The sequence below is a fragment of the Zingiber officinale genome, chromosome 8B (assembly GCF_018446385.1).
Source record: "Zingiber officinale cultivar Zhangliang chromosome 8B, Zo_v1.1, whole genome shotgun sequence".
In the NCBI taxonomy this organism is placed as follows: Eukaryota; Viridiplantae; Streptophyta; class Magnoliopsida; order Zingiberales; family Zingiberaceae; genus Zingiber; species Zingiber officinale.
In genome coordinates, this window is record NC_056001.1 from 37,550,817 (window position 1) to 37,575,913 (window position 25,097).

At 41.0% G+C, this 25,097-nt stretch overlaps 1 protein-coding gene across 3 annotated transcripts in view; it reads left to right on the forward strand.

Annotated features, from left to right (window-relative positions):
- The first annotated feature begins 2,120 nt into the window (after positions 1 to 2,120).
- LOC122015180 (serine carboxypeptidase II-3-like) overlaps positions 2,121 to 25,097 on the forward strand; it is a 72,481-nt gene continuing 49,504 nt past the window's right edge. Inside the window, exons 1-8 of one of the 3 annotated variants that reach the window (XM_042571939.1) lie at positions 2,127 to 2,555; positions 2,639 to 2,746; positions 2,889 to 3,151; positions 3,344 to 3,604; positions 4,719 to 4,837; positions 4,941 to 5,033; positions 5,718 to 5,823; positions 6,051 to 6,314. In XM_042571939.1, the coding sequence (XP_042427873.1) occupies positions 2,183 to 2,555; positions 2,639 to 2,746; positions 2,889 to 3,151; positions 3,344 to 3,604; positions 4,719 to 4,837; positions 4,941 to 5,033; positions 5,718 to 5,823; positions 6,051 to 6,197 (1,470 nt within the window). In that variant the 5' untranslated portion in view covers positions 2,127 to 2,182 and the 3' untranslated portion in view covers positions 6,198 to 6,314. Of the gene's footprint in view, positions 2,556 to 2,638; positions 2,747 to 2,888; positions 3,152 to 3,343; positions 3,605 to 4,718; positions 4,838 to 4,940; positions 5,034 to 5,717; positions 5,824 to 6,050; positions 6,315 to 25,097 lie in introns of those variants that run through there. The other 2 variants (XM_042571941.1, XM_042571940.1) reach the window with 2 other exon arrangements.

Sequence of the window (25,097 nt, forward strand, 5' to 3'; positions counted from 1 at the left end):
AGGTCTAGGAATTCGGTTGGGCCTTTTCTGAGAATTGCCTTGTATATTTACCTTACAGAGATAAGGTGTTGGGGTTGCAAAGTTTCAAACATAATCCCACATTGAAAATACATGGTAAAGATCATGGGTTTATAAGAGAAAGATATCTCTATTGGCATGAGGCCTTTTGGGTAGAGCTCAAGAGCAAAATCATGAGGGCTTAGGCCCAAAGTGGACAATATCATACCATTGTGGAGATATCTAAATTCTTTCCGATCCTACAATTGGTATCAGAGCCCGGACTGCCAGAAGGTTTAACCGCCGACTGTGCACAAGAGCTATGATCTGATTGAGCCATGTGGGTACAATATTGACCTTTGCAAGCTTGCAAACATATTTTCATATTGAAAACAGGCTCAAAGTGGACAATATCATAACATTGTAGAGATATCTAAAATTCTTTTCGATCCTACATAAGGAGGCTGAGCCCTATAACCCTAGTCAACTGTTTACCCAATCAACTGTATGTAAGAGGACAGGGGAATGAATGAACAATGAGGGCCCATTTGGTAGACTGGCCGGATATGGAGTTATACTTTGAAAATGGAAGACTGTGCACCTGGGGCCTGGCCAAATATATTCTCGACTAGTCTCATGGAAGGCTGGTCCTTTCTTCATCCCAAGCAGATTGAGCCCGAGCGGATGATGGACGGTCGAATATACAATAGAGGAGTAAAATGTTGGGTCTCCTGGGCCCGACTAACTCTAGGGCCAGTCATCCTTAGATTGGGAGACCTAGTGCTAGGCAAGGAGCTAAGCCCTACTAAGGGTGACCATTTGACCGTTACCTCTTCTTGACTTTGATTGTCACCTTCTATTAATTTGGACTGATATCTCATCTTGACATTAACTATCACGTTATATCTGAATCCATTCGTAACATCCCGTATTATTGATCGATCCAGGATTTAAAATAGGATGTCTAGCTTTTGTCGTATGCTTATATTCCTTTAGTCCGAGAAGTCTAAATTAACTTTATATTAATGCCTCTTTCACGATGGATAATCCAAATCCACTTTGCATTTTAATAGCGGAGACACAGTCAATCTCGAACCTTCAAGTTAGCTACCTACCTAGCCATTTTAATGGCGGAGACACAGTCAATCTCGGACCTTCAAGTTAGCTACCTACCTAGTCATTTTAATAGCGGAGCGAACAATGATACGATCAATCTCGAACAATTACACGATCAAACCAAACCCAAACCTACACAAGTCATTCCGGGCCATATAGAAGAATATAGTGTGAGACAATCATGACCTAATAATGTGGTCGTATGCTTGCTACACTATTCCCTACCTTCCTTCGGTTGGAAAATGGAAACCACACATTACTTGTCATATACTTGACCAAAAGCTATGCTTTATAGTTCATATTCACACATACGCATTTACTAATTAATCTTCTTCTAATTTGTTCTAACTTCAAACCATTGTTTATGGACCAACATTACATGTGGTTGGTCACTGATTCCATGTCCCTTTCAAGGCTCTATTTGCCTTGATTAGGAGCTGTGGTATATATAACTTGATCGATGGAGAATTTTGAATATGATGTCTAAGCTTTTGTCATATCTTTGCATTTTTAGATTTTTTTTTAGTTCGATAAGTGAAGATAAAGTTTACCTTATAAACTATCTATCTCGTTGAAGCCTTTTAATTTTTTTTTATCATTGTCAATAATAATCTCTCTTTCATTATGGAAATACAGTCCAAAGCCGTTTTGAATTTAAATAGTGGAACGAACAATGACATGATCCATCTTGAAATTTCTGATTGGCCCTCGGCAATGGTACAGTAATACATCTATCTTAATTTGCTAGACTCGAGTCTTACAACAGATAAATTTTTGATCAATGGATAATTCGTTTATATCCTGTAGAAAATTTTCATAGAGAATTAATTGTTCGTATGTAGGTTGAACACCCGCTGCCAACTTAAAAAAACAAATAAAATCCAAAAACAGTTGGCTTGCCTCGTTCCATAATACAACGACAAGGGTCAAACATATCATTCCCAGACGAAGCAAACAGATCATTCTCCGCCGGCTCCAACAACAATTAATCAGTTACTCCATAATTATCCGATTGTTCATCCTATAAATAAGATGCCATTCAATTCCATTCCTCATTCCCAATCAAACAATGAAGCCAAGTTTCAGCTGTCTCTGCTTCTTCTTCCTCCTCTGTTTATTACAATGCGGAGCTTCTGGTACAAGGCAGCAGGGAGATGCTTTGAACAAGTTCTACTTTAACAACAGAGCAGGGAGGTCTTCTTCTTCATGGCCTAGCAGTCTCCTTTTGGTATCCAACCTAGAGTCGAAGGTCTACGACAATGGCAGGCTGAAGGAGGGCGACAAGGTCGTTCGGCTGCCTGGGCAACCGGCCGACGTGCATTTCGATCAGTACGCGGGGTATGTCACCGTCGACAAACCCAACGGTCGGGCTCTGTTTTACTACTTCGCCGAGGCTGCCGAGAACAGCGGGTCGAAGCCTCTTGTGCTCTGGCTCAATGGAGGTATGAAATTAGTAGAAAATGAATCGATCGATCTGAGTTGCTTTTCGATAGAGTGGTGATTGCAGTGGCATGAGTGGGTGCAGGGCCGGGTTGTTCGTCGCTGGGGTACGGCGCCATGGAGGAGCTCGGGCCGTTTCGAGTGATGAGCGATGGCAAGACTCTGTACAGGAATCCCTACGCTTGGAACGAAGGTTAGGATCGTCTGTCATCATCATCGTATATTTATACATATATAAATGTTATTTCCTAAAGTTTAGGTAGTAGAGTAAAAAAAGCTTTCTGCTTTGTCATTACTCATTACCCCGAACGACTGACGTGCATCGTCCAATACAGTGGCGAACGTCTTGTTCCTCGAGAGCCCCGCCGGCGTCGGCTTCTCCTACTCCAACACCACGTCGGACTACGCCAAGAGCGGCGACCGTAGGACGGCGATCGATGCGCTGATTTTCCTCGTCAACTGGTTCGAGCGGTTCCCGGAGTATAAGGGGAGGGACTTCTTCATCACCGGCGAGAGCTACGCCGGGCACTACGTCCCCCAGCTCGCCCATGCCATACTCCATCATAAAGATCGCCTCATCAACCTCAAAGGCATCGCGGTAAGACATGGATCCCGAAATCAAACAGTCCGATCGATCCCCACTCATTTTGATTGTTTATTAAATCGGGAAGGAGCGATCCCCTCCGATGCTTCATCGAAAGTTCCCATTTCGATTGCAAATTAATTTGGGAAAGATCGATCTCCTCTAGCTCTCGACCGAAAGATCTCATTTTGCTTTCGAATGCCCTAGATCGGGAACGCAGTGATCAACGAGGAGACGGATAGGAAGGGGCTGTTCGACTACTTCTGGACGCACGCGTTGATTGCCGACGAGACCATCGTCTCGATTCACAAGTTCTGCAATTTCTCGCTGGATACACAACAGCAGCCTCCGGAGTGCGACCGAGCGGTCGACGAGGCGAGCCGTGTCTTCGACGAAGTGAACATCTACAACATATACGCGCCGCTGTGCTTCTCGGCGGGAGTGACGCCGACTCCAAAGTTGCCTTCGGTTTGTCTCTTGCAAGCATATTTATATTTATCCTCATTTTCATGGTATTTTCAGAGTCAATTAAGATGGATCGATTCAACCTGTTAACTCAAGAATCGGAGTTCATTGCATTCTTGTTTGATCACTACAAGGAGTAAGTTAAATTAGGAAAAATTATATTGGATTTAGAGGGTAATCTGACTCAAACTGTTAACTTCTAGTCTTCTACCATGTAGACTTGTATCCCTTCTTGATCCCATTTAGAAATGGAATAACAACTAACTTGATGCAACCCCTCATATGAAAAAAATTGCATGAAGGGCAGACTCTGGATCGAGCATGATCGAGATTAAAAAGAGATTTGCACTGGAAACTTGTTCCCTTTCAAGCCCCCTCCACCAAATTCATTTGAATGTTAATCACTAACATTACATAGTTTTCATTCAAATCATTTTATGGTTCTCAGTCACTGGATAAGGTTAAATTGCACTAAGGGAGACCTATATGCTGCATGATCGATCGAACAGGACTTCATCTCAGCCATTCTAGACGTGAGCGAGCGAAATTATAAGTCCCCCTAGATCATGTGGTGCAGAGGCTCCCCTTTCATGCAAAAACGACCTGCAAGAGCCAAGGCTTGCACACTAGCTTTGCTTTCCTTCAGAGGCTCCCTTTTTTTACAGAATTATTTTTATTCAAATCATTTTATGATTTCTCAGTTACTGAAAGTAATTAAATTGCACAAATGGAGAAGGGAGACTTATGCTTTACATGATTAGTTGAGCAGGATTTGATCACCGCCACTCAACATTCGAGTGAGCGAGATGATTAATTCCCCTTGATCATGCGTTTCAAAAGCTCCTCCTCCACTTGCGAGAGCTGGAACTTGGATATTATTTTTGTTCACCTTAGGAGGCTTCTTCTTGTCACCAAACTCATTCAAAATTTTTTCCCAATCATATCAATTGTGAATGAATAATAGGGATATGGTCTGTAGCCAAGTTAATTGTAAAAAATCATAGAACTAACAGATTCGATCTTGTTCTATTTTTCAAAATATGGAGATCCCTTCTTGCCTACCAATTGTTATGTCTATATCCTGAAATGATTTTTTTTTTTTCAAATTATGATACAGATTGAGAATTTTGATCCTTGTACTTCTAATTACGTGGAGGCATACCTTAATAATCCTGCGGTACAGAAAGCTCTACATGCCAATGTGACAAAGCTCAACTACACCTGGTCTGGTTGTAGGTATATACATATCTCATATAAGCTGCCATTTGATAATTTTTTTTTCTTTTAAACAAAATAATGAAAATTCAGCTCATTTATTTATATTTTTGTCTCGATGCAGCCAAGTGATACCAAGTTGGTCGGATCAACCTTCCACAATGTTGCCAATTATTCACGAATTGTTATCCAATGGGATTAGGGTTTTGAAGTACAGGTAAAACAAATTATTGCCTCATCGTTACATTATATAACTAATCTAGGAGATGAATTAAAGAGATAAAATTTAAGTGAAAATCCTCTTCACCGCCACCTATGTCTTGATCATATGAACGCTTTTTTTTTTCCCTCGGGGCGATGCAGTGGTTGAGACATGTGGTGTTGCTGCATTATGTCATGGGGTCAAAACTCAGCGCGTCTGAGCATGCCTTGACTACTATACTAATGGCTAGTAGTCATCTATAATCTACCTCCTCCGTGTTAGCTTAAAGTTGAGTTGGCGGGGGCGTTGGGGGCGAGTGAATCGCCTTTTGCCATATCATATGAAAACATTTTTTTGCAGTTAAAGCAAACAGAGATTTTCATCATATTATATGGAGTATCAACTTTACGTTTTAATACTATTCGTATAGGTAGGTGCGTAAATTTTGTAGTCCTTATATACATTGTGTAAGTACAATAATAGATATTGATATATCAATTTTTCATTTCGAGCCCCATTGATTTAGTAGTTGTAGGTGTGCAAGTATAATAACTTTAAGATCTCTGCTTAACTTATGTCATACAATAAAGATAGTGTTTATTAGATCACGAGTGAAGGGGTTTTCGATCAAATTTTTTCCCTAAGTAAGCTTTGGCTTGGTTCATCGTCATATATATATCCATGCTTGCAATTGTGCAGTGGTGACTTTGATGGAAGAGTTCCTGTTACTTCCACAAGATACTCCCTCAATAAGCTAAAGCTTAAAGTGAAAGCTTCATGGAGAGCTTGGATGCTTAACAGTGAGGTAGACAACTATCTTGTTTTAAATCCTTGCATAATAATACATACATATATTTTGTATTTAATTATCCTCGAATCCACCACTGATAGATAAAGAATTGAAACTGTTTACATTGATGATGAAGTTATTCTCCTCTGATACTTGTGTGTGCCAAAACTCTCTTCATTGCTCAAACGATGACAACGACTTCTAGACCGACATTAATTTTGATGGTTTTTATGAATATGTAGGTCGGGGGATACACTGTAGTGTATGATCATAATTTGACATTTGCCACTGTTCGAGGAGCCGGGCATGAAGTTCCAAGTTATCAACCAGCTCGAGCTCTCGAGATGATCAAGAGTTTTTTTCAAGGGCTGCATCTCCCGGTTGTTTAAGGGTTTCAACAGAGAATCAATCTATTTGTTGTTGTTGTTGTTGTTGTTGTTGTTCATTGTGATCTTAATAGTTGAATGAAATCTAATCTATGCTTTTTTTAAATATTATCTCTGGCTCAAGTTATCATGATTTGACTTCAATTAATAATTTAGAAATTTCTTATTAAGTGGTTTAATTTTATGTAAATTTATCATTAACAGAATTAAGATGGCGTGATAGGTTAATAATAAATGATTAGGCCAGCATTCTCCTTGTTTACATCCAGCAGTCTTCATGTGTGGAACTCCACGGGTCATCTGAGATGGTTAGTGGTGACATGTTTGTCACAAGAGGTCGGGGAGTCGAACTGCAGGACTGTCAGGGAATAAATCCTTGGACCCCGCATAACTCACCCCACCACCACTTGCCTTCTCGGCTACCGTGATTTACCTCCCTCGTGATGACCTGGGTCGGGTGCGGCGGGAGCGCAAAGGACGAGTGATTTCGTCTTTTACCACATTCTTCAGGTGTGGAACCCGATTATCTTGGAATTTGGAAGACAAACACTAAACTTAATACGTGGGCAGTCTTGCCCTTTTTTTTTTGGTTGTGTTGTGGTAAATTGATAAATGCCAGAATATGATTAGCTAGAAATGAATATAAAATATTCCATTTAATATACGCCATCTTAATTAATACATGCTAGCTAAAAAATAATATAAAATATTTCATTTTATCTGATTCTAATCATTTAGCATTAAATATTTGATTTTATTTTTCTTGGACAACATAATAAAAGTTAGTTTTCTTTTGCATTCTCCTTATTTACTTTTCTATTACACAACATTCAATTTGATTTCACTCACAGAAATCGAGAAATGATTTATTCCCACTAAGAAGAACATGTAAGCAATCCTTTTACAAAATGTTAACCGAAATTTTTAACACAACATAATTATAAATAAGCCACCATTGTTTACTGAATTTCCTTATCCTTAGGCAAAGAGTTCATAAGAATTAATTCATATATTATAAACTAGGTTTTATTTGGAATTGAGGGATGAAGAAACACTACTTCTTCTGAGTTTGTTTAACTTATCTTAAATTTTTATGCTCAATTTTATGTCAAGAAATTTCATCCTAATCTTTGTTCAGTGCCTTAGCAAATTCCTTAACTTGATCCATGGTTACAACTGGGAGACACGGAGACACTCAAGATATTGAGGAAACTCAAAGGTCAGACTACCGGCTCAAGTCTAATTGAGGCCCTAAGCAGCAAAACATTAGAGCTTTGATATTGTTTTTAAAAAAAAATTCTCACCTTTTTTTCATTCACACTTGAGATAGACAATAAACATATTTATATTCAAATAATAACAATAATAAAATATAAGTCCCTACTAATTTATCAAAATAAAAATATTTAAAATTAAAGGAATAAAACTTTAATTTATAAATTGCAATTTCAATATAATAATATTTCAAAATTTGACTCTTACAGGTACAATATAATAAACATTTTTTTAGACGTATTTTTATAAATAAGAGGAAAAATATAACAATAATTTAATCAATATGCAATCATTCTATAATAAAGAACTTCTCAACACATTTCAAAGTTAAATCTATTTTTAAAAAATAATAATAATTATTCCTTTTATCCTTCCCTTTCCTAAATCACTATCTTGTTTATTTTTTTTTTGAGTAATCTTGTATTCTCTGTAAAAGGAAATCCTACCACTAAATCTTTACATTCTTTGATTTCTTTATCTAACAATAATTAATAAATGACTTCTTTCTCGCAAAAAGAGTACAATGTGTTGATTGAGTCATCAATTTGATAAAAAAAAATTTCTCATTACAGAATATCAAATTTAATCATACACTAAAAATAACGAGTTGTTATGCTTAAGCTTTAAGGTAACGAAACAAAACAACAACTTTTCTCTAAAAAAATTCAAAAGAAGATATTTTTTACTAAAAAAAAGTTACTGTGCATCACAATTTTACCCCCTTGTCACTTCTTCAAATTGGATTCAAGTTGGAAAATTGCTAAAAGGGAAGAAAGGAAAGTAACAAGAGAAATTCAATGGAAAGGTAGAGTTTTTATAGATAAGAGGGATAAAAAGAAAGGTAAGATTTTAATAAATCCATTGGAACATAATAAAATATATGGGAAATCCTTTAAGATCATGTTGTAAATCTTTTAAAATATTTTTCTATTCTCTCTCTCTCTCTCTCTCTATATATATATATATAGGCCTTAATAGCATATGCCTAAAGCCAGCATTGCAAAGGCCACACACCTAACGTCGGTCGCAAGGCCTCATTGGCATCGTCACCCAAAGTAAACGCCTCACAATTCACTCCTTCCCGGAGCATGTAGACCATCTTTTTGTCGGCTGTCACTTGGATCATCAGTAGGTAAGCGCACTCCTAGTTGTTGTATACCGACCTCCTACTGACATCCTGCACCATTGAACCGCCATGTGGTATTCCTCCCTACTTCCCCAAAGTTGCTCGTTGAAAGTCCCCTAGCATGTGTCCTGCATCACTGATCCTGTCTGAAAACTACAAAGATAGAGCATTGGGCACAGTGGATTGGCTGCTGAATGAGAGAAGACTTTTTTTACTTGCGGAAGAGCTTCCTTTTGATCTTGTGTACACAGAGACAAGCCAACAAAATGTCAGTGCCTTGAAACCAGTAGGGGAGTCCCTGACAACGACCCTCTAATGCTCAATTCAGTACAAGTCCGAACGGGTGAATGAAGAATAGTGAGGATGTGCACGTGAGAGTAAGTTGTCGTTATTCAGAGAACGTACCTTTCCAACGAAGAGGACTTCCTCTATATATATTATCTCACATAACCTCTGTAATCATGATGTAATAAAGTGTGCCAGAGGTTTGTTAAGTAATAGAAAGAGTACAACCTAGACAATATGCAATAATTGTCTGAGAAATCTACTATTTACCCACATTTATACCTCTTTTATCTTTATGGCTTCTGTCATGACTGGGGTTGTTGAAGGAATATGCTGTTATAAGTGGTCTGCCAATGGGAGACATGATGGTCCCTGAAGAATGTTCTAGAATAATATTCTCTGACACATAGTTGTTATTTTGATAAGTTGTTAGGATTCTCTGCTCGTGATGTCGGTTAAGTATATCCCGGTCGGCCTATAAGGCCGATCATTTTTATGCATATTCTCGTGTCAAGCTACTTAGTTATGCATTGTATGCTAGAACTCTTGTTCAAAGAATATGAGTGTATCCTGGCTGGCCAATAAGGCCGACCATCTTTATGCCTATTCTTGCATTAAGCTGTCCTGATATATGTTGAATAAAGTTCGTACGGAGAATAATATGTTGCCTTAGGCGTATTGGGGAAATATGTTCGGAAAGCAATATGAAACCAAGTGTCTTAAGCCCGGCCAACCTCTTTATCTGGACGAGCAGGTATTAGAGAGATGTGTGAGGTTAAGCGCCTTAAGCTTGGCCGGTAGGTATAGAGGGATTTATAAACATCTGTGGGCTAGCCCTTATTCTGCCAGCTTATATAGCAGATTGCTATGATGTAGGTCAAACCTTCCAGTCGGCCTATAAGGCTGGCCACTTTCAAAACTGGTCGGTTGGCCCCCTCTCGTCGAGCCTGTAACCTGGCCGGGCTGAACTTGGAAGCCTCAGTGCTGGTTGAGCGATGAGGCCAAGTGAGAGATGTTCTCTTCCCTTAACTTTGATTACCATGTCACCTTGACCTCGACCGCCACATCATCTCTTGGGCCCGCTCGTTATGACTCGTATTACTAGCCTCCCCTTCAAGTCTAGTCGAAGGAGGTGTAGCCGATTTACTGAACCCAAGTTCGATATTTCATCCGCTCACCCTATTTTACTAGGGTCGTTCAAAAATTCGTGTTCTCTTTTATGGCTTATCCACTTGGCAACATTTTTCAAAAACTATCTGTCAGAGGATGGTTATTCAAAAGAGAAGACTGAGGATGCACAAAGAGACGCTTTGGCAGTGGAATGATTTGACTGTTGTTGGGATATGCCTAATGCGGGTGCGTTCTAGGACACGTATCGTAAGCATGCGCAGCGGAAAATAAAATAATAATAATTCCTAATTATTATATCATACACCACACGTATATAAGGATACAACATGCTAAACATCATCGCATAATTAAAATTTTACGAGAAGTAAATTTATGCTAGGTATACCTTACGGATGACCTGTAACGAGAAGGACATCAACCATAGCAACGTTGTCAAACCTCGCCTCTATTTGTATCCACGCTGAGCTCCTTAAGACAACTCCTTGAGTACAAACCTCTCATTCGAAAGTTACTAGCCACAAGCGAAGAAGAGGGATCAAGAGGAAGAAGAAGAGAAGCACACAAGGGAGAGTTTTTCTCCCTTGTGGTGGTCACAGCAACAAGAGGGAGCACCTTCTTGTTAGCAACAAGAGAGAGGAGAGGGAGAGGATGATTGAGTTTTCAAAAGTTAATCAACCAAATAATGAAACTTGTATCTAATTCTCTCCCAATTACATCTATATATAATCTTCTTTAATGAGTTGGATTAGAAAGCTCAAATTCAACCCATTATCCCTTAACCAAAAATTTGCCCATTAACCCCTTGGTTTGGTTCACAACTAAACCAAGTTGGTTCATGACTAATTCATGATTAAACCAAATATGGTTCAACTCTACCATAAGAGATGTAGCTCATCCACGCCTCCATTATGACAAATATTTCTATATTTATCGTATGTATGGTCCAACTAAACATTTATCTCTTGATCTAAGAATCCTATTCTTTAACTTGTTTTACGTCTTTTAAAGACTCGTTTGTGTGTGTGACCCAATAGATTCTCAGTTTATCTTGGCTGTCTATAATTAACTACTTAATTATAGAACGATTATGAGTGACACCTATTAGTACATCATGATCCCTAATTCGCTGAAAAAATATAGTTGATTTTAAAACTAATTTTAAACCCTTCAACAGCTACAGTGAGTCGTATCTTATTCCTTTCACTCATCTTATACCCACTTGGTTCAGGACATGGTCCATGTGTCTGTCCCCACTAGACTGACTATGTCACACCTAACTCAAGTAATACTTCCTCATTCTACGGATTCAAATTATTCGTACATGTGTACAAGAGTCTCGTACTCTTAACATGTGATGCTTTGGCCAAAGACTTTGAGTAATAATCCTAACAAGTGGCCATAGGGTATACGTCTCCTCGCAAGTAGTGGTGATGTAACGACCCCACCCTCCTCTTAACTAGTCTGTAAAGGGGAGTGGGACGTTACTTAACTATAAACTTTACTTTATTAGTGTTGCTCACATGTTGATAGTAATACTTAAAACTCTCAAGAAACTCGAAAACATGCAACTTAGTAGCAGCTGGAAACATAAATAACTCATCTATACATTCTACTCAAGCATTTGTTCTCAACTAAAATATATCGATCTGCACATGCATGCGACCGTGATACAACTCAAATAATGAGACTAATGTGCATAGCAATTTAAATGGAAGAATTCTAAAACATAAAAGCATTCTATGAATAAACCATCAACATGAAAGAATAATTCTAACAATGCAAGAAGGACTTAATCCACCTAAATTTCACAACCAGTCTAAATACAAAATCTTAATAAATTCTTTAGCAAGGTCCCAAGGCTTCAATAGTCCAGACATCACACATTCATCCCACACCTCCTTGTCGTCTTCCTTCACTATAGCTTTCCTTTTCCTTTATCTGCAGTAAGAGGAAATGCAACTATAAGCGGATGCTTAGTAAGCGCTGTCTACTCACAAAACTCAATGTGCATATATGGATATATCTATAACAAAAACTAAAACAAACTGAAATGCTTAAAGAAATGTTTAACAAGTGAGTAATATCTGAAATGCTTTAGTAAGCACTGCTCGGTCCAGTAAGTTTCAAGGGAAAAACCGAATCTGCGAAATCTACTTATATAAAGTCGTTCCCCTCATTCAAGCCAACAACCGAACCAAAACAACATTGCTACAAAAGAGGAACTGTCTCCCCCCCCGTTTATAACCCAACAAAGGATCTAAAGTTGACATGCAATTGGTGGCTATTCTTGCTCATGGAAAAAAATACAAAACCAGGAAATCTGGACTGCACACACTTGGATTAGAGTTATTCATGCTCAGAATTTACAAGGAAAATTCTGTAACTGGAATGCTATATTACACAACCAATGAATCTAAAACTGCATGTATAACAAAACAATAACAAAAGATCTAACAGCATAGTTAGCACAAGTTGTTCCTACTAAAGAGTTCCGAAGGGAACCAAACAGCATGTTTAGATGAACTGCTAAAAGACCTAGCTGAATACTCCCAAAACAAAGGCTACTCATGTCCGATACATAGCACAAACAACACTAAATCCTGCTGGAATTAAAAACCCATATAAAGCTTATTTCATTTGTTCAAACCTTATAATTCAAAATAATAATAAATTTTCCTCTTTGGGCCCAGGCGTAGTACCAAAGCACGTTCCCTAATAGAGACTGGGGTGGCGAACCGCCAGTCCTACGAGGGTGAAGACCTTGGTCTTACCAGGGTCGAGACCTCGGAACCGGTCACATGGATTTGTTTAACGACAACCTCGGAAGTCAAGTACTAGCCTCTTCAAGTAAAATACTCGTTACTTGTTAATACTTTTAATATAAAATGCCTCAGCATCTCTTCAAGCACTTGGCGTGCTGCGGATCCAAATTTTGAAATTCGGAATTCTATAAAAACTAACCTTGCTTTACTTACAACAACCCATAAGTCTCTAAAGGTCTACTAGGCACAAAACCATTCTACTGCATCCTCATTTAGAGGGCTTTTCCTACACATGGCAGCAAGGAAAATCAAATACTGAGATATTACAAACATAAAAGTCATTTCTGTTCATAGCAGTAACCACGAAACTAACACCACATGCTCAAAATCTAACTCATCTCAAGTTCGCTGCTTGGCAACAAAACCGAAACCTACAAGGCTCAATATGTGCCGACTGTGCCCATTAATGTAACAACCAATAAGAATCTAAATATGAGACGCTAGTCATAAGGGCTGGAAAATCTAACTACATGCCTAATCCACACAATCCCTTTTGTTTTTTATAAGACTCATGGCAGCATACTTCGAAAACCATGCTCCTTACACCGTGCTTCGAAAAATCAAGGAGGAACAAGAATCCGAAACTACTCCTACTGCAGGTGAGAAGCACTTACCGAATTCCCTTGACTCACAGTCGAAATCGACTTCTAGGGCTTCGGAGAAGATTGAAATTTCGGCAACTTCCTCACGTCTACGCGTTCTCCTCGACGAGGTGATCGCGATGGTGTGGAAAGCTCTCGAAATTGATCCTTGGTCGGCCGCCAGAGTCGAAGCTCTAGCTTCCTCTTTTCGTTTTCGCCCAAGCAAAGGCGCCGCGCGCAGTCGGGAGGAGGAAAAAATATCGGACAACAGAAGAGAAAACCTAATTCCTCTCTTAACTTATCCCTTTTTATATTTTGGGTATTTTGTTCTCTGTTATCCCTTAAATTAATTTCGCTATCTATTTTATCAGCACGATCCTGCTGGGTTCCTGGTCATCCGAAACAACTTAAGACTTTGCTTAACTAGAGGTCTCCGGTTCGATTCTCGGCCCGACCTCTTTTTGCCTCAAATTCGTTTATTTTGGTAAAAATACCAAACAAACTCCGAAAATTGAATAAAAATACTCTAAAAATTTCTAAAAATCTCTAGAATATTTCTAAAGCATTTATAAATATTTTTAAGTACTATTAGGACTCGTAATGAGGAAATTTGGGTTGTTACAAGTGAATCCCATGTGGGCTATCCAAACATCTTCAGACATTTTGACTTATACCCAATCATCTCAGGTCCACGTCTCAATGAGGTGTTTGCTTAAGATGTCAAAGTATAAGACTCTATGACCAATATAATTTGTATACCCTTCTTCAATGAACCCTTCTGGTTACTTCATATGGATGTTCTCTTCAAGACTTCCATTAAGGAAAGCTGTCTTGACATCCATTTGCCAAATCTCATAATCCATATGAGCAGCAATTGTAACGACCCAACTCTTGGGTACTAGGCTGTGAGCCGGATCGCTACATTAACTACTGAAACTACTGTGCCGTACTGTGCGGAAAACTAGGTAAAATAAAATTTTCACTAACTGACTCTATTAATCTGATAACTGATACACCCATGCTGTTATAAGGAAGGATTCAAGACCCCTTTCCGATTGGTGTACATGTGCTAAGGAGAATGCTTGACCTCCCATCTGAGCTAGGAACTCAAACTAACTTCCCAGCTAGCTGCTGATCGATCCACGGATCGATCAATCTTACTGCGATTCTATGCCATGCTGGATCGGTCTACGGAACGATCCAGCAGAGGCTGGATCAGTCGGCAGACCGATCCAGGTGTGTCTGGATCGGTCTGCAGACCGATCCAGGCACCTGGAGGCGCTGAGATGCCTACTGTTCGATGCTGGATCGGTCGGCTGACCGATCCAGGAGGATACAGTAGCATACTGTATCTCGCTGGATCGGTCGGCTGACCGATCCAGTGGAACAGCTCAGACCCTGATCGGTCTGGGCACCGATCAGTGTCTGATTTCACTCGAGAGTTCTGATTTCAGCACTTTGGCGTGCCAAAACATCACACAATAGTTCTAAAACAATGAAGATACATTCTAGCATATAAGTACTAATGTTCTAAACATGATAAGCTAACAAAACATAGTTACTAAGCTAGAACAATTAGTAACAAGACTAGGTATCAAACTAGACATGATAAGTGCTAAACTGAAATAAAAACGTATAGATCCCAAGGATCTTTATTCCAGACCCCTTGCACACACACATCATCGTAGCATCGCCCTCCAGCCTCCGCTAATCCACTTTTCTTTTACCGGTATCTGCAGTATAAGAAAAGTAGTATCTGTAAGCCAATAAGCTTAGTAAGAAACCATCTACCTCACAAAAACATGCAACGATGCGATTATGTTTTTAAAACATGCAGTTTGAAACTAAACTGAACATGCAAGCATGGCATGGCATGGTATCACACAAAGTATGGCATAACATATAAACTGAACATGGCATACTTATAAACTGAGCATGAAACTGAACTAGTCATGCATATATCTAAATCTGTACACGAACTCAAATCATGTAAACTGAACCTGAACTGAACTGAACGCTAAATTTGTGTTCTCATCACTGGTTTCAAATTTGAAAACTATACATATAATAGATGAAAATACTAAACATCTTGTTGGGCCCAGCACTTACTGTGGCGCATCCCTACGAGACCCGGGATTGCAAGTTCAATCCAGTAGGGTTACTAGGTTATCTGAACCTAGGGACTGTGGGAGTCCAGCCATGGATATCTGATCCAAGTACGGTGCCAATCTGAATAAAAGTAAAATCAATAATCGTTTTATTTTACTTTATTGTTCTAGGTTATCTCGAACCTAGAGCTAGGTTATCGGAACCTAGAGGCTACTGTGGGAGCCTACCCAATGGATATCTGATCCATATAGCTGTGATAACTGATAACCAACTGAATAAAAATGTTTCTAATATATTTTACATCTGTTAGGACGCCTATTGGTGCATCCTTCGAACTGGGCATTCTACCGAATGCTTGGTGTGCATTAAAACACACCCTAAAGCTGAGAACTGTAAAATTACTGAACTAACGCCAAAACTAACAAGCGAGAGCAATTATACTGCAGGTGAGGGGTTTCTTACCTCGTAATGTTTTCTTACGATTCTATTCGCTAGAATTTCCAAAAACGATGTCTTGACGAACCGCTTGCGTCCTCGCGTTCCTCTCGCGGAGAAGGACCCTTTTGTGTTGGAGTCGTCGCCGGGAGATGTTCCCTTGGCCCTTGGGGCTTGGTGTACCGTGCGTGAGGGAGAGGAGAAGGAGGAGTCGGCGTGAGGGCTAGGGTGAGGAATAGGTCACGGTAAAACCAATATAAAATAACCCAAATCCCAACTTAAGTTTATATTTATATTAAGTGGTTTAATGAACCCAACTCTAATATAAATATATTTGGTTCTCCTTCCTTTCAGCACGGCCCTGCTGGGTTCACCGGTTACTAAACTTATCCGTAAACCATAGGTCTCGGGTTCGATTCCCGCCTAAGCTATTTTACGGTTCCAATTATTTTTGCTGCTTCCGCTACTCGGAAAATTCCGGAAAAATATCTAAAAATTCCAGAAAAATCATACTATATTTCTAAAACAAATTTGAAATTTTCGGGCTTTACAATCCCCCATACCTTATAAAAAGTTCGCCGGGTACTTCTGTCTCATGCTGGCCTCTGTCTCCCGAGTCGCCTCTGCTGCTGTGTGATTTTGCCAACTGACCTTGACTAATGGCACTTCCTTGTTCCGTAATTTCTTTACTGCTCGGTCTATTATCTGAATAGGCCGACTGTCATAGCTGAGATCATCACGGACCTGTACCAACTGGGGCTCAATCACTTGGGTGGCGTCTGGAATATGCTTCTTCAGCATGGAGACATGAAATACGTTGTGGACGGCTGACATCTCATGGGGTAGCTCTAGCTCATATGCTACCTTTCCCACTCTCTTCGTGATAAGGTAGGGTCCCACATATCGGGAGCTAGCTTGCCCTTCTTCCCAAAACGCATGACTCCTTCATGGGAGCTTCACAAAGCCTGCTCCACTTTCTTCTCTAGCGACCTCACACGGCTGTGTGAGGTACACGGCTCTGTCTTGCCTCTATCAACACCCTCTTTGCATGGCCGTGTAGATCCACACAGCCTGCACTGCCTTCACCTCTGGAAACCTGACACGGCCGTGTGGTGCACATGGCCAAAAGTCTCATGGTGTCTAGAAACCTCACACGGCCGTGTAGTGCACATGGCCGAGGCTTCACCTGTCTCTGGAAAAATGATATGGCCGTGTGGAGTACACGACCCAGGCTTCCTTAGGCTTCCGTCTGACCATCCGTCTGAGGATGGAAGGCTCTCTGAATTTAACTGGGTGCCCATAGCTGACTGCACACACTTCCGAAGTGTGATGTAAATCTGCTGTCTCTGTTCGATATAATGGTTCGTGGGACTCCATGCACCCTGACTATCTCCTTGAGATACAACCGAGCTAGTTGCTCCATGGAATAGGATATTCGATAGCTAAGAAGTGGGCTGATTTAGTCAACTGTCGACTATTACCCAAATGGCATCAAAACCATTCGTGGTTCGGTAACCCCACTATGAAGTCCATAGAGATATCCTCCCACTTCCATTCTGGAACTGGATCCGAACTCCTCCTGTCACGATGTTCGCCTTAACCCTTTGTGAGTTAGGCCGACGATCTGGCGACATCTCGCTCATCCTGTGCCACCAAAATCGTTTCTTTAGATCCCGATACATTTTGGTGGAACCAGATGCATCGCATAGGAGTCCTGTGAGCCTCGTCTAGAATCGCCGTAGTTCCTCCCGATCCGAACACAAAGTCATCACCACAAGACACTACCCCACCGGACACTCAACTCTCCACTTTCTCGATTCGCTAACCCTTGCTTGATTTTCGGATTTCAGGATCCTGCTCCTGAGCTGTCTGGATATCATCAAGCAAGGTAGATGCTAAGGACATTGTGGAAAGCTGCCCGACTATAATTTCGAGACTAAAAGTTGTAATCTCCTTCCTTAGGGGTGGTGACATAGCTGCTAAAGATAATAAGGTAGCACTAGACTTCCTGCTGAGTGCGTCTGCTACCTTATTAGCTTTCCCTGGATGGTAGAGGATATCTATGTCATAATCCTTGACCAGTTCTAACCATCTGCGCTGTCGCATATTCAGATCCTTCTGAGTAAAGAAATACTTCAGACTTTGATGATCTGTATACACTCTGCACTGAGCTCCGTACAGATAATGTCTCCAAATCTTGAGAGCGAACACCACTGCTGCAAGCTCAAGGTCGTGAGTAGGATAGTTCCTCTCATAATCCTTGAGTTGTCCGGAGGCATAGGCGATCACCTTGCCTTTTGCATCAGTATCGCTCCTAATCCCAATTTAGAGGTGTCAGAGATGTCAAGCCGCCGTGTTTTCTCGGTATAGCTAAAATAGAGCACCGGTCAATCTCCGCTTTAGTTCGCTGAAGTCCTCTGTCCACCGAAATTTCTTGTTCTTCCTGGTGAGAGTCACTGGGGAGGCTATCCTGGAGAAGTCCTCTACAATTTCCTATAGTAGCTCTGCTAATCCCGTAAAGCTTCGATTTCAGGCGTTCTGGGTCTCTTCCAGCTATTTACCGCTTCTATCTTTGGGATCTACCATAACACCATCCTTGGAGATGATGTGACCTAGAAAGGCTACCTGTCTAGCCAAAATTCACATTTCGTGAATTTGGCGTCAGCTGGTTCTTGAAGGATGCAAAACTGTCTTCAGATGCTCTGCATGGTCCTCCCGAGTGCACGAATAGATAAGAATGTCATCGATGAACACGATGACAAACTTGTCTAAGTATTCTCTGAATACTCTGTTCATGAGGTCCATGAATGTAGCTGGGGCATTTGTCACGCCGAAAGGCATGACTACGAACTCATAATGTCCGTACCTAGTCCTGAAGGCTGTTTTAGGTATATCACCTTCCTTGACTTTAACCTGGTGATATCCTGATCTGAGGTCGATTTTAGAGAACACTGTGGCTCCCTTTAGCTGGTCAAACAGGTCATCTATCCTGGGAAGAGGGTACCTGTTTTTAATTGTGACTTGGTTCAAAGCACGGTAGTCTATGCATAAGCGCATGCTTCCATCCTTCTTCTTCACGAACAACACATGTGCTCCCCATGGTGAGTGACTAGGGCGTATGAAACCCTTGTCAAGAAGCTCCTGTAATTGTTCCTTCAGTTCTGCTGGAGCCATGCGGTACGGTGCCTTGGAAATTGGATTTGTGCCGGGAATGAGCTCTATCTCAAATTCAATCTCCCTGTCTGGTGCTAAGTCTGGTAGCTCTTCAAGGAAGACTGCTGGGTAGTCGCAAACGACTCGAACCTCTGATAGCTGTTGGTTCTTGTCCTAGCTGGTGTTGACTACATTTGCTAAAAATCCCATGCATCCTGAATCCAATAGCTGTTGTGCTTTCAATGCTAAGAGAAACTTCCTGGCTTTCCTCTTTGGCTTCCCCGTGTACTCAAACTGTACTCCCGCTTCAGGTTGGAATATGACTTTCTGTTTACGGCACTCTATAGAAGCGCCGTATCTGATCAGAAAATCCATTCCAAAGATGACATCGTAGTCAGTCATTTCTAGCACTATCAGATCACCAAAAAGCTCCCTGTCTGCTATAATGACTGGTACTACTCTGAGCCAGTGCGTAGACGTCATAATGTCTCCTGAGGGTAGCGTTGTCAGAAACTGACTATTGAGTACTTCTGGAGGTGTTGCTAGTTTCTCGGCAAATGCCCTGGATACATAAGAGTGGGTTGCCCCAGTATCGAATAAGACAGTTGCATTATGCTGAAAAATACTGATCTGACCTGTGACAACTGTCGAGGCATTTGCTACGTCCTCTCTGGTCAGCGAGAAAATCCTGGCATTCGTGGTAGCCGTGGGGCTTCTAATGCCTGATCGATCCTGGACCATCTAAGACAAAGATACATCCGTGTAGTGGGCCTGGTTGAGCTCCATCGTACCGGTGAGGTGAGGAAGATCGTTTTGTTCGGCAATCGCTAGCCATGTGCCCTTCCCATCCACATTCAAAACAACCTCGCGTACCCTTGCAGCACCCGGATGATGTTTCCCACAAGTAGCACACTTGGGATGTCCGGAATGTTTTCCACTGGTCCTCCTTTGGGTCACCGCTTGCCTTATGCTTCCTTCCAGTTGGAGCTATGCCTTGTTGTTTTCGCTAAGTGCACGAGCCACTTGTCCCTTGGGTTCTGTGGAAACCGCTTCTGCTGGGTGATGTTGTGCTGATCGTGCACTACTCACCAGCTCCTCCGTGGTTTGTGGCCTATGAACACCACCACCACATTCATTGCGATCTCGTGCGAGCATCTTCGAGATCAAGCGTACTGTTCCTTCTCCGGTGACTAGTTACGGACACGACGGCCAACTGAATTTCTTCACGGCCTCCCGAAGCGATAGGTTGCCCGACGAAACTCGTAAACTCGTCATAGTGTCGGTTCGTGACTTGCATGTGAAAGAATTCCTCAAGAATTCTTTCTCGAAGTTGGCCCATGTCATCCGGGTTTATGGCCACTTCGGTTTAATCCGCCCCACCACATGCGTCTCCTTAAATGTAGGAGGCACACTTCACCTTTCGTGCTCGCCAATCTAGAAGCTCCATCGTGCTTTCCAAAGTGTTTTAAACCATGCCCGAGCATCCCATGGTTCATTGGTGCCGAGAAGTTCTCGGGCTTAATTCTCTGCCACTGGATAAGGTAAGCTTCTCTCTTAGCCCCTGCCACTGGGGCTACTGACTGCAGGCTGAGGTGGTACTACCTCTGTGATTCTGGAGTCGTGAGGTTCAGTCTGGAGTGACGGGGAGTAGTCTGCTGGTTAGCCTTTAAGGAGGCTATCTCGCTGCAAGCTGCTGTAGCCGAGCCACTAATTCGTAAGGTCCGGGGAGGCACTGAACTGCCTGCTCAGCCGCTGCTGCTTTCTTAGCTGGATGTCCTCGTACCATTTTCTAAATAGCAGAGAACATATATATATATAACTAGGCTATCATGTTATAGTTAACTTCTGGTAACATGTTAAATACTATCACTGTAAACATGAATTAATTAACTACCAACATGCGAGCAAACATGAAAGCACATATAACTGATATGAAAGCTGAAAACAAAACTGAGTGAGAGATGTTCTTACTTGGAAGCTGCAGGTACAATGCTGATGTGTGTGTAGGAAGTATGGAACACTGCTCTGATACCACTCTGTAACGACCCAACTCCTGGGTACTAGGCTGTGAGCCGGATCGCTACATTAACTACTGAAACTACTGTGCCGTACTGTGCGGAAAACTAGATAAAATAAAATTTTCACTAACTGACTCTATTAATATGATAACTGATACACCCATGCTGTTATAAGGAAGGATTCAAGACCCCTTTCCGATTGGTGTACATGTGCTAAGGAGAATGCTTGACCTCCCATCCGAGCTAGGAACTCAAACTAACTTGCCGATCGATCAACTGATAATTATTCACTATCTATCCTTGTCCAGATCTTTGGCAGCCTCCTCAGCCAGCATCTTCTGCACCCTCTCCTCGGTAGCCATGTCCAATGCCTTCTCCTCTTGCCCCTTCATGTACGTCTGGAAGAACTCCTTGTTCTCCTTCTCCAACTCCGTCCAAACTGTTCATTGATTGCACTGTATATATACCTTTCGATGCATGGATGCATGCGATACAGAATGAGAACAGCTCAGACCCTGATCGGTCTGGGCACCGATCGATGTCTGATTTCACTCGAGAGTTCTGATTTCAGCACTTTGGCGTGCCAAAACATCACACAATAGTTCTAAAACAATGAAGATACATTCTAGCATATAAGTACTAATGTTCTAAACATGATAAGCTAACAAAACATAGTTACTAAGCTAGAACAATTAGTAACAAGACTAGGTATCAAACTAGACATGATAAGTGCTAAACTGAAATAAAAACGTATAGATCCCAAGGATCTTTATTCCAGACCCCTTGCACACACACATCATCGTAGCATCGCCCTCCAGCCTCCGCTAATCAACTTTTCGGTATCTGCAGTATAAGAAAAGTAGTATCTGTAAGCCAATAAGCTTAGTAAGAAACCATCTACCTCACAAAAACATGCAACGATGCGATTATGTTTTTAAAACATGCAGTTTGAAACTAAACTGAGCATGCAAGCATGGCATGGCATGGTGTCACACAAAGTATGGCATAACATATAAACTGAACATGGCATACTTATAAACTGAGCATGAAACTGAACTAGTCATGCATATATCTAAATCTGTACACGAACTCAAATCATGTAAACTGAACCTGAACTGAACTGAACGCTAAATTTGTGTTCTCATCACTGGTTTCAAATTTGAAAACTATACATATAATAGATGAAAATACTAAACATGCTGTTGGGCCCTAACAACTGTACTCTGTGCGCGCATCCCTACGAGACCCGGGATTGCAAGTTCCGAATCCAAAGGGTTACTAGGTTATCTGAACCTAGGGACGACTGTGGGAGTCCAGCCCATGGATATCTGATCCAAGTACAACTGAATAAAAGTAAATTTGTGTTCTTTTACTGGTTTCTAGGTTATCTGAACCTAGAGCTAGGTTATCTGAACCTAGAGGCTACTGTGGGAGCCTACCCAATGGATATCTGATCCATATAGCTGTGATAACTGATAACCAACTGAATAAAAATGTTTCTAATATATTTTACATGCTGTTAGGACGCCTATTGGTGCATCCTTCTGAACTGGGCATTCTACCGAATGCTTGGTGTGCATTAAAACACACCCTAAAACTGAGAACTGTAAAATTACTGAACTAACGCCAAAACTAACAAGCGAGAGCAATTATACTGCAGGTGAGGGGTTTCTTACCTCAATCGTAAGGTTTTCTTACGATTCTATTCGCTAGGTTTTTCCGAAAAACTGTCCGTTCGACGAACCGCTTCCGTCCTCGCGTTCCTCTCGCGGAGAAGGACCCTTTTTGTGTTGGAGTCATCGCCGGGAGATGTTCCCTTGGCCCTTGGGGCTTGGTGTACCGTGCGTGAGGGAGAGGAGAAGGAGGAGTCGGCGTGAGGGCTAGGGTGAGGAATAGGTCACGGTAAAACCAATATAAAATAACCCAAATCCCAACTTAAGTTTATATTTATATTAAGTGGTTTAATGAACCCAACTCTAATATAAATATATTTGGTTCTCCTTCCTTTCAGCACGGCCCTGCTGGGTTCACCGGTTACTAAACTTATCCGTAAACCATAGGTCTCGGGTTCGATTCCCGCCTAAGCTATTTTACGGTTCCAATTATTTTTGCTGCTTCCGCTACTCGGAAAATTCCGGAAAAATATCTAAAAATTCCAGAAAAATCATACTATATTTCTAAAACAAATTCTGAAATTTTTCGGGCTTTACAGCAATGGATAAGAGTATCCGAATAGACTTAAGCATGGCTACCGGTGAAAAGGTTTCCTCATAATCGATTCCCTCTTTCTGAGTGTACCCTTTCGCAACAAGCCTAGCTTTGAAGATTTCTACCTTCCCGTCTGTCCCTCTTTTCCTTTTGTAGATCCACTTGCATCCAACGACTTTTACACCATCAGGTGGTTCTACAAGCTCCCAGACCTTATTAGAGTACATAGACTCTATTTCAGAATTCATCGCCTTTTGCCAAGATGCTGCATATATATCTTGGAGTGCTTCGTCATATGACCGGGGATCAGGTTCATGTTTACCCGGGATCAAGTCCGAAGACTCTCCCAAAAAACATGAATCTCTCAGGCTGCCTCACAACCCTCCCACTACGACGAGGCACTGTCTGTGGTTGTGTATCATGTGTGACACGTGTTGCAGTCTCTTGTGGTACTTCATCTTGTACTGTTGGTACTGAAGTAGACATGTCCTCTCTAAGTTCTTCTAAAACAATTTTACTACTGGGCTTGTGATCCATTATATAGTCTTCTTCTAAAACCGGGCATTGGTGCTAACAATGACCTTAGTCTTTAGGACTATAAAATAAACCTCCTTCGTTCCTTTGGGATATCCCACAATCACGCGAACTTCTGTACGAGATATCAATCTTTTTAGCACATGTGCTGGACTACCCCAAACCGAATATGTCTTAGACGGGTTTTCGCCATTCCACAATTCTATTGGAGTAGAAGAAACCGATTTAGAAGGTACTAAGTTCGGAATCGTTTCCCGAGCATATCCCCAAAACGAATTTGGTAATTCTGAATAACTCATCATTGATCTAACCATCTCCATAAGAGTCCTATTCCTTCGTTCTGCTACACCATTCTGTTGGGGTGTTCTAGGTGCAGACAATTGGGATTGAATCCCGGTCTCTGATAAGTAATTCCTAAACTCTCCTAAGAGGTATTCGCCACCACGATCAGATCGTAGTATCTTGATACTTTTACCTAATCGTTTTTCCACATCAGCCTTGTATTCTTTGAACTTATCAAAGCACTCGGACTTGCGGCGCATTAGGTAAATATATCCATATCTTGAATAATCATCTATGAAAGAGACAAAATATTCAAAACCTCCTCTTGCCTGGACAGACATAGGACCACACAAATCAGAGTGAACCAATTCTAACACTTCTTTGGCTCTATACCCCTTGGCCTTGAATGGCCTCTTGGTTATTTTACCTTCTAAGCAGGATTCACAAGTTGGAAAATTTTCCAACTCTAATGAACTCAAAAGTCCATCGGCTATAAGCCTCTGAATCCTACTTAAGTTAATATGACCAAGCCTTAGATGCCAAAGATATGCTTGGTTCATTTCTGAAGGTTCTTTTCTCTTATTAGAATTAGAAGATGAGTTATAAATTTCCATGTTTTGCTTTGTGGAAGAAATTGGATTTAAAGTATACAAATTGCCAACTAATGCACCAGAACAGATAATCACTTTATTTCTTTTAATAACTACATCGTTACTGAAAGAAACTGAATATCCATCTAAAAACAGTTTAGAAACTGAAATTAAATTCTTTCTAAAACTGGGTACATAAAGACAATTTCTTAAAACCAAATTTCTATTTCTACTAAAAGATAAGTAGACGTCTCCCACTGCAACAGCTGCCACCTTAGTAGCATTGCCCATGTAGACGGTAATCTCTCCTTCAGATAGTCGTCGGGTTTCCTGGAACCCCTGCAAGGATTTTTT